Below are 17,537 nucleotides of genomic sequence, written 5' to 3' on the forward strand. Positions count from 1 at the left end.
TTTAGAAAATCATACACTTTCTTTCAATTGAATATTGCTGCCACCCAAAGAGGTATTCACTCTGTTGCTATTGTATTTAATCTGCATTATGGACTCATTTCCCAATTACCCAATGCAGAAATTATTACACCAATATAGCTCAAAAACACACTCACAAGTCATTTGCAAAAACAGAGTGAAAATTGTACTGAAAGTAAAGTCCACAGAGGATGGCCACATAACTTAAAATTGCAGAATATGCCATGAGCTTTGCAATCAAATCTTCTTCCACTTTTTTACTTACCAATGAGCAAAGCACCATCAGTTTTGATAAATAATCTCCAAACCTGCTTACCTTTAGCTGCTGTAGAGCTTTGGCAATGATTGGTTGGCTGGATGTCTGTTCCTGGTGCAGAGATATGAGCCCTTCAATAGACTGCTGAAAAGCTTTTCTCTGACTCACAAGGTGGGCAGACTGAATGACTACAAGGAGGAGGTTATCAACCTAGAATACAAGACACCACTACTTCTTGTAAAAGAAAATAATCTCTGTAAAAATATATCCAATATCACCAGTTTCCTATCAGTTATTTTTAAATTCTGACATATGAAAGACCTCTAGTAACTATTCATTAAAATCTAAATTCACACAGAAAAGCTTGATGCTGGCGTCTAAAACTCCCATCTAGTGGCAGATTCCCATTAGGGTAAATGCCACAGAAAGTTTTAATGAGGAATATGGCCCTATTCATTTCTGGAAAATATGGGAAGCACTGCATTAAATTATCTTAAGACTAGCTACACAGAAAAAAAGCAATAACTAAGCAAAAAATAATTATATTTTCTCAAAGTAGATGGAAATAACAAGCATCACATAAACAAAGAGGTTTTATCCAAGAAACGCAGCATACTTCAGGAAAAAAGCCTGCAACTGAATAGGGAAAGACACAGATTTAACACACAGTATTTGCTCAAAATTTGAAAATTATCAATATATTATATGTTTTGGAAACCAGAGTTCTGATATTGCACAAGTCTATAAAAGCATATAGTCACAGATGATGCTGCCATACTAAGCTTTGCCGATTTCAAACTACAGACAATCCATCTGCAACAAGTTACTCATAAAGGAAGACCTACTTCATCCTGATTTTCAATACCTTCTCCCCAAAGAATAATTTCATGCTCAAAATTCTTTAAGTATTGATGAGATTCTTACATTTGATGAGTATTTAACTGACACCTTACATTTTCTCTAGTTTGCAATCAAAATGCATTTTCATTTTTTAAGACAGAATATTTCTGAAGGACTTTTTATTTCCTACCCTTTCAATCCTGGATTTAAAAAAAGCCTAGTAAGTGTTATAGACATATAAACACAAAAACATAGTGTTTTATGTGCACTTACATAAGGAAGAAACCATTTGCAAACCAATTTTAATCTATTGCTGTTTTCATTTTCTGAATGAAATACTAACTTTGATGGAAGTCCGAAGAACTTCTAAGCACTTTATCAAAGGCTGTTTTTTTATTGTCAATTAGAATGACAGGCAAACAAGAAAAAACACATTTGCAAGTTAAAAGCAGCAGTATGTAAAGGAGTGACTTTTTCAACTGCCTGTAATTGCTAGAACCCTCTCCATGCCAAAGGTCAGGCACAGTGACATGGAAAGTCATTCTCTTCATGGACAGTACAGCCCATTTACGGTAGAGATCCAAGGAACTGCATGACATACCAAAAGGAAAATTCACACAGCTTATCACTAAGGATATGAGAATGCAAGGGGCGTGGAGCTGGCTCAGCTGTCAGAGTGCAGCAGAACTGCTGGCAGGGAAACTCTGTTGGCTCGGGAAGAAGGAAAGTATGACTGGAAACATTTCTTCCTGCAGAATTGTTGAACATCTAGTAACTTCCAGATAAATTTAACATGAAATGTCACAATTCATCCAAGATCAAGAGTAACTGGTTTCATGCCTCAGTGTGTGGAAAGCACAGAACCATCACATGTTCTTGAAAACTGATGATTTCTTAAAGAAATGTCCTGTTTTCAAGTCTTATCCACACTTCTGAACACCCAATTAAATATTAAAAGTATCTCTTTCTTTCAATACTATTATACAAGTACAACTCTGAAAAAGGCACATTTGTGGAGACTGATCCTGCCAGGAAATGCTACAATCCATTTCATATTTGCATTTAACACAATGAAGGATCAATCTTATTCCTGAATTTCACTTCTTATTATCTATAATAGGACACAAGCTTCAATTGAATCACCCCAGTTAATCTGATAGGATAAGCATTCATAGAAGTGTAGAGGTAACAGTGGGGGAATAAGAGCACACCCACCTGCATGGTGCGCAGCGTATCAACAGTTTCTACCTGCGGCACTACTTTGACCGGCTGACCCTCCCATGCACTCCAGCTGTCATCTAATTCATGGTCTTTGTCACTGTGTTTGGTCATTAGCAAGTAGGCCTCATATGTAAGCTCATCTGAATCCTTGGAGCAATCCTTCCCAGCAGCTGCATTGAGGAGCTGCAGAATCACAGCCTTCTCCCCCGCAATACTGCCTGGTACAAATACTTGTAAACTCTCGAGTCCAGGAATTTGTACCTGCAGAAAAGAAATACACTGAATATCACTGTCAGTATGTCAAATAAAGATAGAATAGGTAGTATCATTTAAGCAACAGGAAGAATCTCCATAGTAATGGGCTGTACAATATACAGTAAAACGATACCTTCAGCTATTTTTACACTGGAAGTCAAAATGCATTATAAATTAGTTCTTTAGAAATCCACTGGATCATCATTTTCAGTGACTTCTTTCTATGCACTTCAAGTTAATCCTTCTACATATTCTTCTAAAGGAATTTTGTTACAAAAGAAGTCCAGTTTCACATATATACTATATATGTATGCATACATGAGTATGTAATAGATATACACATATTTTAAAAAGTAAATTAGTCAACAAAGAGTGGAGTATTAAAAGAAAAATTCCTTGAGAATTTTTCTTCTCAATGACTATAAAAGACAAAGAGTAAAAAATCTGTCTAAAAAAGTTAAATTATTATTAAATTATTCTTCTACTTTCATAAAAGCCAGAATAAGTCCAGTTAGAGCATTCTCTTTTAACAAAATACCACTGCTACTACTTAAAAACTACTCCAATTGTATCTGTCACATTAGTAGCAATACTTCAACCAAGTCAGGCATCAGAAGCAGACTGTAAAAGAACCACTATCTTAACCTGACATGAGGTAACTCACAGTGGAGTTAAATTCTCTCTTTTCTGAGTGCAATGTTATCAAGCTAAGATAAAATACTGCATTCAGCACTTCTACCATTAGGCAGACACAATTTATAACTACAAGGACTATAAGCTGTACGCAAATGCAAAATACTAGATGGTTGTTACTAAAAGCTAAATTAAATCCCCAAAACTAATGAGCATCTGCCTGAAAAGGCTGTTAAAAATTTAAGCTCCCTATATGATATTAGAGGGCCAGTATATAAAGTGTTCATTATCAAAATAAGTGTCATTTAACCCATGTATAACAGATGTGTCAAACTCAAGACACAATTTTTTCTTCCAGAAATGTATGTAAGAAAAAGATACAATCTTTAAAAGGTCTACTGAAACTAATATGGTGTCTTTAAGCAGCCAAGACTACATACCTGGGGGACAATATTATTTTTAAAATAAACATATACTGATTTCCCTGGCTATTTTCCAACTCAAACAATTCACAGACCAGTGCCCTGCTGAGCCAGTTGTTTTGTCCATGTATTTACAGTCCTTTATGAACTTCTCTCCTGTGAATTTGTGTCCCCTTCAACAAAGTTCTGTATTTAGCAAACATGTACATAAATCTAACAGGAATCATGTAATGAAAGTTAGTGCATTATTTCACAACTGCAAAATATATATTAAATGCATGGAAGGACAAAAAAGAACAGCAAATCCAAATACATTTGAACTGTTGAAGCTGAATTTTTAAGGAATTTTGCAAAAACGACAAATGTGGGACTCTACAATACAGTAAATATAGAGCACCAAGAGCTTAACTTACTTTTGCAGGGTAACAGTTTTCTAGCAACAATTACTCTGGAACAGAACAGAGTCCCTGCATTTCTCATGTCCTTAATTCTCTCTAGGAAACTTGCTAAAGCAGACCTCCACTATAATACTGTTGCTTTATAAAAGCTAAACACAGGTCTACAGTCTGAGATTATCTACTCAGACATGTATACACTTACACTTACTTATAGATTTGCAAGTATTTGTTTCATAGCACTCACTGCTAAGCATTATTAAACAGAAAGGTTTCTCCTCAATCACAAAGAGAATCTTTGGAAAAAAGGAATTAAGGCACTGATTTCCCAAAAGAGACTAGCACTCTCACTCATACAAGCACAAGTACAGAATTTGACTACCACAATTCAATATTAAATACACAACACTTTAAATGCTGAAATATAGATGTCCCATTAAAACATTAAAGCATGCCAATATTGGAGATTTTGCTTAGCATACTCAGTTCACTTTCATGCCTTTAAACTTTATTACCTATGTGAATTTACCTTCACATACTCTTTTATTTTCAGAGCATTCAGAAGATCTCGCACAGGGGCAGACAATGCAAATTCTGCTGCTATTTCAAGGTCCTACAAATAATGACAAAACAAAGGAATATGCTTTCAGACTAAACTTCTTTAAAGCATTTAAGTAAGAGGAGACTCTGTTAACTTACCTTCCTCAGCATTTTAGCAAAACCAAGAGCTTTGGAGGCCCTTTCTCTAGCTTCATGGAACAGCTCTTTCAGTGCTCGGCTGGTCTCTATAACAGACCTCCTGAAACATTGGTAGAAATGAAATGACAATGTTTTAACAAATCATATTACACTTACACAGCCATTAGAAAATAATTATTGACATATATGTTAGTAAGAAGAACATAAATATTTGCAAGCAGCTGACAAATAAATTTAATTTGTGTAGGCACATTTTTTGTAAGAATATAAAAATCTAATTCAAATATCATTACATAAAAACCTCTCATAGCCTGACCTACAGAGAAGGATACTAGGCTTCAAAAAAAACCAAAATTATGATTCATTACTACTGCACACAGAAATACAGAGATACAGTCTGTGAAGCCTTGCATTTACCAAGTTTGCATTCTAAGTAATAAAATACATTATGTATCTGTCAGAGGCGGAGAAACATATATAAGTGTTTTGTTATTATTAAGGAATTTTTTAAGGAATACCTGATTTCAAAAATAATTTTTTAATACCTGATTTCATCTGATGCAGTACTGTCATCGGCACTGGCCCAAAATTCATCACAACTCTCTTGTAGTCCAGAATCTAAAAATATTCCTGTAGACTTCAGCAGCATTCCTGCAATATCACTGTAGCAACAGAAAGGGTGGAACTTCATAGTCTTATTGAGATAGCACAGCATCTCAATTTCTTCCTTCTTAGTGCAAGAGAGCTGTTTCCAAGTCTATGTACAGAAACAAGCAGCATTTTGGGGCCCACAGAAGCCACCTGCACCTACTGCGTTCTACACGTACAGCCACTAGAATAATCCATACATTCACAAAAACTAACAGCTGCTTACCGACATCTCAAGAAGTCCCATCTGGGAATCCCAAACAACTGCTGACTTGAGTACCCTTCTGGTATAAAACAACACCATAAGCAGAGGAATTAAATAAAACCCACCAAAATAGCTTTCCAGCTTGAGCTTCACCTCCTCTTATATAAGGAGTTATTTCTTTGGTGAAATTCCATTCTTCCTCTAACAGATTTTTTAAACTATGAGATGCTTGAGGTAACTGCTGCAGCATTTGGATCCAGCTTCGCATATAATCAAAGTAAACCTGAACAAGGAAACAGATAATTTAAACAGAACTTGTTACACAAGGTGTTAAGGACTAGAACTTCTCAAATCAACAGACAAACTCAGTATTACAGAATTTTTAGAAGGTATTTCTACAATAATTTTTATTTGCTCCAACTGAAAATGAGCTCCATGTTTTCACACAGAAGGTGCAATTTATGGTTCACCAAGTATTAAATTCTATGTCTTCACAATACCTTCCTGAAAATATTGACCACCTTGCTTGTTGTGCTGCTATTTACCATTGTAGTAATGAATACTTACAATAGCCAGAGTTTTTAAAGCTGAACTGCTGAAAACCAGTTTCTAAATGTTCTATTAACTGGATTATGTCAAAAGGTCTTATCTGAACATATTCTCCTGGATATGGATAAGTAACATGAAAAGGTTTCTGAGATTCTACATTACACTTGGTGTTCCTTTATATCAAGTCTTATCTCTCACCTTTATTTAATTACTATTGTTTTAATATAAATAATAAAATATAAAAATATTAAAATACAAACATTAAAATATAAAGAAAATCCCACTAAGTTAAATTTTTCTTTAACCATCTGCCCTTCAGGTTTATATTGAATGCAAAACATTACCTTTCATTTCAGTTCAATAATCCATAACATTCCTCCTCAAAAATGGTTAAGATACTTTCTATTGGTTTCAGGTTTTTTCAGACTACACTGTAAAAATGCCACGATCATAGAATCATGGAATTTTCTGGGTTGAAAGGGACCTTAGGGATCATCTAGTTCCAACCCTGAACTTTCAGAGGTCAAGTGTTTTTCTTAAAAAGACTGTTTTAAGGAATTGCAACAATGAATACACATTAAAACTAAGACATTGCATCAATTAATAATTAATTAATGCCAGTCAAAAATTATATTTGATTCAATATTAAAAATGTTATTAAAAGCTTAGTTCAAACTTACGGAATTTAAAGTTCTATATACTAATTATTTTTGGTAAATACAGGCAATTTCCAAGTATACTGTACCACAGAAAAAAAAAACAGTATTGCTAAAACAGCACTGGCTTCTGTGTTACCTTTACAAGTCCATTAAAACAATAAAATTGTATCAAAATAGGAAAAAAAACATTGCAACCATCCCTAAAAGGCATAACAGACTTCCATTAGCAGTATTCAGATCAATGCACTTACTTGAACGCTCCTTTTTGAAGCTTACCATTAACATTTTATGCAAATCCTCTTCAAAAGAATCAATGTTGCAATCAATCTTTTGTAAGTCATCTAACACCTCCCGTAACATGAACTGGTAATATTGCTTCATTAAGAGTCCACCCTTCAGAACTTCTTTACACTCTCTCACTAGCTGCAAGGAAAAACCCCAAAACTGCCATCAGCCTAGACATTACTCTCAAATTCATCCCTTGTCAGCCCAGTTTGTCTCAATACGTTAGTTTGCCACTAAATAATTTCTACAGCTTTTTGAAACAAATACAGCTGCTCTACACATCCGCAAGAAAGATGTGACTAGTTTTCCAGGATTATTGCATTCCCATTATTTGCCACATCAATGTAAATGGAGATGCAGGCAGATGTTTCAGACTTACTCTCTGCACAATGCCACAGCAAGCAGCTTACTGGATAATTACTTTAGAAAGGGGCAAAAGGCCTCACAGTCACAAAATCACCACTTTCAATGGAAGCAAGTCAGGCAAAACACACAATGTGTTTAGCATATGCTTAGAGAAATGTTTTACTACAGTGAATTCACTGTCAATCTCCTGGGCAGGTGCCCTAAATTCCAAAATCCGTATCAGACTGAAAATAATTAATGGGTTTTTGTTGCTTCCCTGGGCTAAGCTAACATGAGGAAAGTTCTCTTTTCAACTGCAGAAGGGGGTGCCTTCGGAAGAGCTGTGACCTCTCCCTGAAAGCTTAGTCTTTATCTATTTCAAGAGACATGCACAACCACAGGTACAGGAGCACACAAGGAGCAAGGATCATTTCAAACCTACATTAACATGCTAATGCCTTTCTTTCAGAAGCCCTTCAAGTGCTAAGTGTGTATTCTGAGATCATCATCATCAGTCTTCAGTTTTGACAATCCCTGATTTTTTTCTGAGAGTCAGAGGGAATGGAATTGCTGGCTGATTAATATGCTTTTTAAAATCTTCTATAATGGCTCTCCTGGCAAATATATCAACATAGTGGACTCAATGTATGAGAAATTATAATAGCACAAAAGCAGAACAAGAATGCTGTTAGTATGACAAGAGTCTCTGGAAACCTTTACAGGCCAGAACACTTTATACTGTGCTCCTTGAGGTGCAGAGGAAACAAGGATAATAGTCTGAACTCTACAGTTTGAAATTTACCAAGTTAGGTGAAAAGAGGTTAAAAAAAAAGTAATTTTTTATAACATGGAAATCCAAATGGAGACTTCTATATCCCTAACATGTCATATACTTTAAAATTAATGTCCTTCTTCACTCAATTACATACAGTGTACTTTCTGTTAAGCTATGGGGTTATTTTTTCCCTTCAATGCACATCCATTCTGAAATAAACTTGAAAAGCTTCATTAAAAGTGAGTTTATTTAAATAATACTTTTCTACAGGGGTATGCTACTGAGTAACAGAATACAGGATTTACAAAAAACAATGGTGTTTTTTGTAAAATAAGAGCTAATCTAAGTGTCAGCTTCTAAAACTGAAATTCAAGAGGCAGTGGCCAAAATTTTGGTGCATAATGAGCACATGAAAGAATACACAGCTTAAACTGAAAATATTACCACTATTATTGGTTTGATTGGTTGCTTTTTGTTTAGGTAGTTTATACAATAAATTATTTTCTCAAAGCAGGTGGGGCAAGACAAACAATACCAAATTTAACAACCAAACAGAAATAATACACATGCACATACACACACATCCACCTCTCAACATGAATGCTGAATTTGGGAACCATCTTGAACTGTTCAGGTATTAAACTGCCATTAAAAGAGAACAGCTCTCTCCAATAACACAGGATTATCAGGATTACAAAAGCTAGTACTGAAAGTGAAACATGGACAAAAAGGAGGAAGGTAGCAAGAAAGGACAGGAGAAAAGGCACATTGTAAGAGGCATATAATCTGTGTTAGTTTTCTTTTTGTGTATATACTTTTTATTGAAAATAGTATTAATTTTTAATACAATTGACTTGGTAGTAATACAAAAATTTAATGTCACCTTGAAAAAGTTGAGTAACAAGACTACTATACCTGATACAGTGACACAAGTACTGCTATATATTTCAAATGGTACCAAAATGCAAGAGACACAAAGGTCTCAGTGCCTCAAATAAGATTCTCTAGGTCAATCACTACAAAAAACTGACTCTGCTGTGCTACTTGCATACAAAGAACAATCAAGATGGTAAGACCATCTCACAGAAGGAAATTAAGCAGTGCCACTTCCAGAAGGCTGTGCTGCAGCACCAGCTATTGTTCCTGAATAATACCTTGAAAGAATTGAAAAACCTTACGTCTGCAGTTTAGATGGCTCAGCTGTCTTGACCTGTGTACAAGTCCTGCATCCCTGCCCAGTGGCCAGGAGAGCAGCATGACTGAAGATAGGTGAGGTATTTCAGATGGTCAGCTTCAGAGGGCTAACGAGTGTAATGCAGGACATTGATGAGGTCCTCTCTCAGCTGTCTCTTCTCATGGCTGAACAGGCCAAACTCCTCCAGCCTTTCCCTACAGAAGAGATGTTCCAAGCCCCTAATCATCTTTGTCCTCCACTGGACTCAGTCCAGGAGTTCCACATCTCTCTTGTGCTGAGGAGCTCAGAACAGGAGACAGCAGTGCTGACGCACCTCACTAGGACTTCAGTAGAGAGGTAGGATCACCTCCCTCAACCTGCTGGCAACGCTCTGATAATAAAACAACCTAATTTGGGGATCGATCTAATTGTAGGACCCAGCTTTCAGAAGGCTGGACCAGAATATCTCTAATCCAGTCTTCTCTGTAATTCTGTAATACTCTGTGAACTTGCAGAATAACAGACTCCTGGACTCTTCTGCTTGCTGAAAATTTTAGGAATTACTATTCTTCAGGAAGCTAACATATCTATTTGTGAAACATCCTCCACAGCTCCTTTGCCTGTTCAGAAATATTGAGTGCGACAGGAAGCATTTGTTGAGTTGAATTCATTTTTTCAATGTCATCAGTAAAGGCAGTATCCACCACCACAACAGTCTGGTACAAACACATAGTTTTCCAGGAATAAAGTGTTATTTTTACTTAACTTAAGAGTCTAGACGGAGCACACAAAACATTAAGGGGGTTAAAAAACAGTATCACCCCCGTCTCTGAAGGGTATACTGTGCTTAATAACAGAGTATGCTATGCAGTGGATTACTCTATGACTGTTAAGGTTGAAATTGTAGGCTTCAATCAATGGGGAGAACAAGGGAGAGCATAGGGCAGGAAGGAAGAGCAGACAAATTTATTTGGGACCACAGAGTAACAGCAATGGATTGAGGATCAGCAAATAACCAGAATGTGAGCTCATAATTAGTCCAAGAGCTTATTTACATGTTTACTCCTAGAGATCATCTGATAAAACTCCGATTTGGGTATGCTTACCAGGATGCAGGGACATCAGATGAATTTAGTAGATCCTAGCATTGATCTAAACAGCCTTCATTGCATTTGACAGCCTCCAGAAAATAAATCCTTATACCATACTCTCAAATAGTGACAAGACTGACAGTCTTGGGTCACTGTCCATAGAAAATAACACAACAGGCTGGGGAAGATTTTTTTTTTTATTTCATTTTTCTTCTCAATTAACTTTCACTATGCAACTACTGCATGTTAGTAGACGTCTTACAGTCACAAGAGAAAAAATCAAAACAAAGAAAAAAGAGAAATACAGACCCTTAAAACTATTTATACTGCCTAAAAAAACCAAACAGAGGAAGATGTACTAGAGAAGATTATATATCTTATAATGCAAATGGAACCAATACTGTCTACTTTTGTTGGCGAGTAATATTTTTAATCACCAGTTTTGATATGGAAGCCTAAATAAGAGAGCTATACATGACTTATGTATTATGCAAAAAGTAGATCTCCATATGAAATACAATACTATTTACAAAACTTATTGCATAATTATACATTGTAATTTCTTACACTAATCCTCTTTAAACTGAACCATATTATAATGAAATGACAAAATATTTCAAACAGGAAATACATACTAAAAAAGAAATTGAAGCAAACCTGTTTAATACTCAAAAGAGATGGTTCCCCAGCAGGTCTTTGTTCCAACCTCAGCTTGAGACATTCATGGATAACATTGAGGAGGACCCGGCAGAGAACCAAGAATGCTGGTTCAAAAGATGGTAAATCCATGGATTTCAACTCCTCCCATGATACAGCACTGCATTTTTGCTCGCAACAAGGTGGGAAATTTAGTAACTGCACATAATCGGAACACAACATGGGATCTGGAAATTCTGAAAACTGTAACAAAAAATAGGTATCATGAAAAGGAACCTTACAAGTCTTTAGGATTTTGGATTTGTTTAAAATAGCATGCACATAAGTATGTTTTTAAAATGTAATAGTCTATTAGCTGGCAAGTCAACTGCTCAAGTTTCAAGTTTATATCATTGGGAGATTTTTAATGCTAACTTTTTTTTAAGGATCATCAGTCTCAGGAAAAACAACTATGGATCCTTTGGAATGAGCAAAACCACTTACTTTATGTTTCTGTTATGGCATTATCCAGAGAAACAAGTGTAAACTAAACTATATCGGTACATAACCTCATTCTTTTTCAAATACATAATGCATATATTAACATAAAACTCCACATTGTAAATTAACACAATATTAAAAAAAAAAATGTCACTAGCTAAACTAAGCCAAAGGACGGAAAAATTGACTTTTGAATTTTGCTAACTTTTAAATTTAAACTGTTAAAAAAAGGAAGATGAAATATAGACATCGAGCTGGTTTGTTGTTTTGGGGGTTTTTGTTTGGTTTTTTTTAATAATAGATTTATTTTTCATTTAAATTAAGATTCAATTTAAATAAAATTACTTTTGTAATTAGAGAAAGTAATTGAGACTCTATGAAATAAACATTCTAGAAATCTAAGCTATATACCTTGTGATAACATTCTAAGCAATGTACTTGTGTACATGGAAGTACTCTGGAGTTTAATTTAGAAAGAAAAGTTGAACTGCAGAATGTGTAGTTGCTAAAGACAGCAACACATTAGTCATCATTTAAGGATAAGATTTGTTTCAGATAAAGTTTGTTTTATTCTTATTCTCATTTCTCAGCTACTAACTATGACATCTTCATCCATTTATAAACACAACTAGTATTTTCTAGGTTTTCCTTCAGTCAAGCATTTTCTAGGTTTTTCTTCAGCCAAATTTAAATAACATCACTACGAAAGGGAGGAAAAACATTACCAGTAATTACAGTAAGATAATGATAGAACTACTCCCTAAAAAGTTTAAAAAACCTTTTAAGCTCATAATCCAGCAGAAAATTAACACATATTTACAAGCATATCGTCTTAGATGGAATGTTAATGTCTTATTTTTACTCTCTTTAAAAAGAACATATAGTACCAGAATAGCATTAGAGCTTTTTACAAGAAGTTTTCATTAACAAACAGATCATGAAAATACTACACTTCCACTGTACAACAAAACAAACTCAAAAAATAAAATCCTCATGGTGATGCAAATATAGTTTGGGGAAATTCAGGTCTTATAAAAATATTTTAAAATTAGAATTAAGTACAAGAACATGAACTATGAACAAGAATTACACAGCCAAATTGAATAAATTTGTTGTATCTTTTTCTAGCATCAAGGCTATCAAGGATACTGTTATCGAGGACAGCAGTAAATGCCATTAGGGCTTAGTACCAGACACCTAAACTACTATTGCTCAATCTGACTAATCTTAATCTTCTGCAGGCCCAATCTGAAATGTTTCAAATATTTCTTATAAAAACCTCAAAAAAAACTCTAAACCATTTCTTGAGAGCATATAAAAAAAACACACTCAAAACTCCAGTCAGTTGAATAAACAGAGTACACAAGCTTAAATATGTTCTATTAAAATAACGTCCGACTTCATATGCTAAAGTTAGAAATATTATCCATCTTCTCAAAGAATGAAATTGTACAACTTCTATACAGAATGGACTCTATAATGCCTAGAGCCCTGTTAAAGTATCAGAGCCTACAGAGGAATCAAACATGTTTTAGAAAACTTTAAGACCAGGAATTTGTATAAAGATTTACACATACTTAGGATGAAATGAGCATTAAAATGTATACAGTGGAAGAATCATGAAAGCACGTTTTAGACACCATTTAAGCAACAATGGAAACAAAAGTATATCCAGAGACTTAGAAGTATACACATAAACATAGAGTAAAGTAACAAAAACAATAAAGATTAACAGAATACTAACAACTTTGTCTGCATACAAATACCAAACTGAACTGCACTGAAAAAAAGACACTATATTCAAAGTATTGTCAGGTGCAAAGGCCAAGCAATTGAAACCCATGTCTTCCATTTTAGTATAAAGTCATCTTTTGCTGCAGTAAGTACAAAAATTCTGACAAAGAGTTGTTTGTGGTTTTTTTCTGATAACATCCTTTAAATGTTGGTGCAGGAAAGAAGTCTACAGTTTATAACATTCACCTTTACTAACAACCATTTCTTAAAAGAGAATACTATTCCAAAGAAAAGGTAATAATTACTGAAAATGAACATTCAAAGTAGTTACAAGGGTAGAGAAGGGAGAAAATATTAACCTTACATCTTATACAAGTCATCCAATATACATTACCAGGAAGTTTAATTCTGTGAAGCTGCAGCAAAAACTCTAGCTACTTAATGTTTCAAAACAAAAACATGTTTTAAAAACAAAAAAAGTTTTTGAAGTATTTAGCAGTTTTAAAAATAGATTCCAAGTCCATTTTCAATGTCCCCCTACTATGTCTTGTTCAATTTGATTTTTTTTAATTTTATTTCAACCTATATATTAAGCTGAACTTTCTAAGTGTACATGGTTTGGGGGTGTTTTTGGTTACTGTAACAAGATACCTGCAAGTTTTGCTTAGGCACTTGACTCTAAGGAAATGTTCGCACATTTCTAATGCAAGTTTTCTAAAACACAAGCTGAAACCAATTAGAGAATAAATAAAAATTCAACTAATAGCTTCATTTCTACAGTAATATCTACACTAATAACAGTACAAATAAAAATTTTCAAAATCAAATAGCTTTACATTTATAAATGTATTCATCCTAAAAAAATAACCTCTAAGAGAAATCAACAATTCTTATTCCTTGTGCAAACGTGATTGTCAACATTAAGAGATCTGCAATATTTTAAAGACCATATGTGGTATCCATATTAGAATGGCCATGTTGGCTAAGAGATGCCTTTGTCCAGAATTGTCAGTGCCACATTACCAAGGAGAACAAGTAATCCTTACCACTAATTTTTCCTAGCATAAAAATGCCTACAAGTTAGATAGCAGTTTAAATTAAGAAACAATACTCTGCCTTGAAAGAATTAGTGGCCACATCTTACAATATGAAACTACAGTCCTTCACTTACTGCTTAATTCCTACATTGGTTTTATTAACTCATTCAATTCTTAATTAAGAATATAAAATGACCCAAAGAAAAACGATAATTAAGCTAAAAGCTGGTTAAAGAATGAAACACACTAACATGATTTGTTTTCATAGATTTCAAGGTTGAGTCCATTAATTTATTTCATCTCTCCTCAAGCATAATGTGCCACCACAGTACTTCATTTGTGTAGATGAGAAAAACCACAAAAAAAAAAACCCAACAGTGACATCTTTATAAAGAATGTCTTGCAGAAAAACATCCAGTCTTGAAGACAAGAAATATTATCACCTCCATAGCTAATTTTTCTCACAATTCAACTGCTGGGCCTCATTTTCCACAGTGATTTTTCTGACTTGTTGATTTAGACATTAGAAAATATAATGAACAAAGATGTTATCACAAAAATGTCATTTCAATTACAAACAAGAACAGAGAACTAGCTTGGGCTTCACACAAATTCAGTCAAACAGATTCATTTCCATGGAAGGAGAACCAGGCTCCTAATAATAATAGACACTGTTTTTCAAAAAACAAGAAGTAACCAGAATGTTCGTAAGATCCCAATCCTACATTTTCAGTTAGGAACAACACAGCAAGGAGGTGCTCCTGTTATCCATTTACACTAGTAACCTACCTCCAGCTGGTGATCACTCTTTACCAACGCCATACGAGCCCTTTGCAATGAACCATGCATTAGCTTGTGCAGTCTTAAAATTAGTTTCCTCAACCCCATTTGCTTCAGTGCTTTATCAACAAACGGCCTGTAAATAGAGGTCAAACAGTGTTGGCTGCAGCTTCCCTCAGCACTGCACTCTGGAATAACCCAGGAAGTAGAGTCATCCTCAGATTCAAGCCTATCAAGCCTCCTTGAAAAATGGTCCTGAAAGTCAAAGTTTGGCTTATTAGTAAAATTGTTCTTGATGGCTTGTCTAAGTTCATCAACATTCTCCTCAGAGATTTGCTCTTCCCCATCACTCTCCTCTGTGCATGTTCCTGAGGATTCCTTTACTTCCGTTTCCCTATCAATGTCTTCATCATCTGGATCATTGTCCTTAGGCAGTCGAGGAGAAGGAATTTCAAACACTGGCCAGCCAATGTCAGAAAGATTTTTGATGCCCAATACAGTTCCCATAATCCTTAGTTTCTGGTTTAAGTCTTTTGTAATATTTAACCATAGACAGAGTGCCTGCACCCTGTCTTGGAAGTCCTTTGCAGCATACTTTTCGTAGTCCTTTTGAAGAGCCTGCAGAGATGGATAAAGTGCTTCTATGTACTCCAGCAGCTCCATTATTCGCTTTACCTGCTCAAATGAGACCCGCTGACGATGGAGATGTTCATGGTAATTTGAGTAACCCAAAGCACTAGTTCCATGTGTTGATTTGCAAACTCCTTCTCCTGAAGTACCATTGAGACTGGCTCCATTTTTTACAGTGGAGAAGTTTCCATAGTCCACTTTGAAGGTGAGGATTTCATTGATGATATCGGGGATAGCTTGACGGGCTGCATAGAGATAGAGGTCTTGGTCATTAATGCTCCGGCCAGCATGCCAAGCTTGCAGTTCCAGCCAGATCAGCTCACTGGATCGGTTCAACCAGACAGAAGAGGTGTTTTCCTGTCCTCTTTGTTCCCTGTCCTTTTTCTTCGAGACTGAGGTAAGTTTTAACAAAAGCCGGAGGGTTTCAAAGAATTTTAACCGGTCTGCTGGGCAATCAGTCCTAGAAGTCTGGCGTGTAGTTCTGGGTATTGGCATGGGCACAGAGACTGGAAGCTTAGCATGGCTACAGCCAAGGCTGAGGTAAGGCTTATTGAGATCAACATCTGGAATTGGTTTTTTTGGCAGAGATCCACCAACTGAGTCTAACATAAATGAGCACTGCACATTTTTCTTGTGATCTCGTTCTGTTGTCCTTAGGGCATCTCTGATCTTTTTTCCTTGCTTATAGCTGTGCTCTTCCACATTCTCAATGGTCTTCCCACTGTCTTTATGCAAAGTCTGAGATGGCACACTCATCTTTTCTGTAAGCAAAGAAAAAAGAATGTGACTGCAACAACAAGAACAAGCATATTTCAATTCAGTTCCCAACCACTTTTCTAAGGTTGAGCATAAAAATGTTTAATATCAATAAAACAAAATAAGCATGGATAGAAGTAAAAGGTAGTCTTATTATTAGAAGTTACCATTGCCAAAGTGGCAGTGGTTACCTAAAACCTAACCCACCACCTAAAGTGGGAGAAGTTACCTAAACCAAAGGATTTTTTCTTTTTATCTTGCTTTACCTTTTTTTGCAGAGAGGACCTCAGAGAATTCTCATCTTGAGTATGCCAACGAACATGGTGTGACAGATATTAAACAACCAAGTACCAGAAGCACAAGTAAGCCAAGCTCCTAATTCTCAAAATTCTTTCAGTTATCCAAATAACTGAAGATCTAAATAATCTTTCCATTATCTAAATAACTGAAAGATACCTTAAATCTTATTTGTAAACATCTAAAAAGTAATTATAAATTTATTTTTATAATGATTTGTTACATCCAACCAACCTCTGATAGACTTCTGTTACTGAACCATTCAAGCTCTGTAAGAGCACAGGAATACACATTCAAGGTCAACAAACTACTCCACAAGGTTTTGGGGTGGCTTTTTTTTTCCTGTTCATAATACAAAATAACTGTTCTGAGATGGCAGACATAGGCAAAGTTAAAAAAACATGAACTTTCCAGGAAAAGATACTTTACACAACACTATCCAATTAATCAGAAAAAAAAAATCAAACATATTTTAAGCTACTCATGATAACAAAGAAAATAATATTATCATACCAGAAGTAAGAACCATTCCCCTCACAAATAGAAAGGCTTTACTCCAAAAACTCAAAATCTATAAGCAGGGATAAACAACAATTCCTTGTTTCTCATAAAGGTATCAATCTTCCACATGTGCTCAGAAGCAAAGGCTAACAATGAAAAAAATACATTATATTTCTTTAGTATCACAATGCCTCC

General features: G+C 35.1%; 1 protein-coding gene across 14 annotated transcripts in view; it reads right to left on the bottom strand.

Moving 5' to 3' along the window:
* MAP3K4 (mitogen-activated protein kinase kinase kinase 4) overlaps window positions 1-17,537 on the bottom strand; it is a 65,536-nt gene that overhangs the window by 31,608 nt on the left and 16,391 nt on the right. For 13 of the 14 annotated variants that reach the window (XR_012055137.1, XM_030268411.4, XM_030268408.4 and 10 more), the window contains exons 3-11: window positions 15,168-16,549; window positions 11,128-11,370; window positions 7,077-7,223; window positions 5,718-5,875; window positions 5,285-5,401; window positions 4,740-4,839; window positions 4,570-4,653; window positions 2,330-2,596; window positions 335-484 (exon numbers count right to left, since the gene is read on the bottom strand). Coding sequence is in view for 13 of the 14 variants with exons in the window: in XM_030268411.4 (XP_030124271.3) it covers window positions 335-484; window positions 2,330-2,596; window positions 4,570-4,653; window positions 4,740-4,839; window positions 5,285-5,401; window positions 5,718-5,875; window positions 7,077-7,223; window positions 11,128-11,370; window positions 15,168-16,549 (2,648 nt within the window). In the remaining variant the exon portion in view is untranslated. The remainder of the gene's footprint in view (window positions 1-334; window positions 485-2,329; window positions 2,597-4,569; window positions 4,654-4,739; window positions 4,840-5,284; window positions 5,402-5,717; window positions 5,876-7,076; window positions 7,224-11,127; window positions 11,371-15,167; window positions 16,550-17,537) is intronic. The other variant, XM_072927172.1, reaches the window with a different exon arrangement.

Source organism: Taeniopygia guttata, chromosome 3 (assembly GCF_048771995.1).
Source record: "Taeniopygia guttata chromosome 3, bTaeGut7.mat, whole genome shotgun sequence".
NCBI classification, from domain to species: Eukaryota; Metazoa; Chordata; class Aves; order Passeriformes; family Estrildidae; genus Taeniopygia; species Taeniopygia guttata.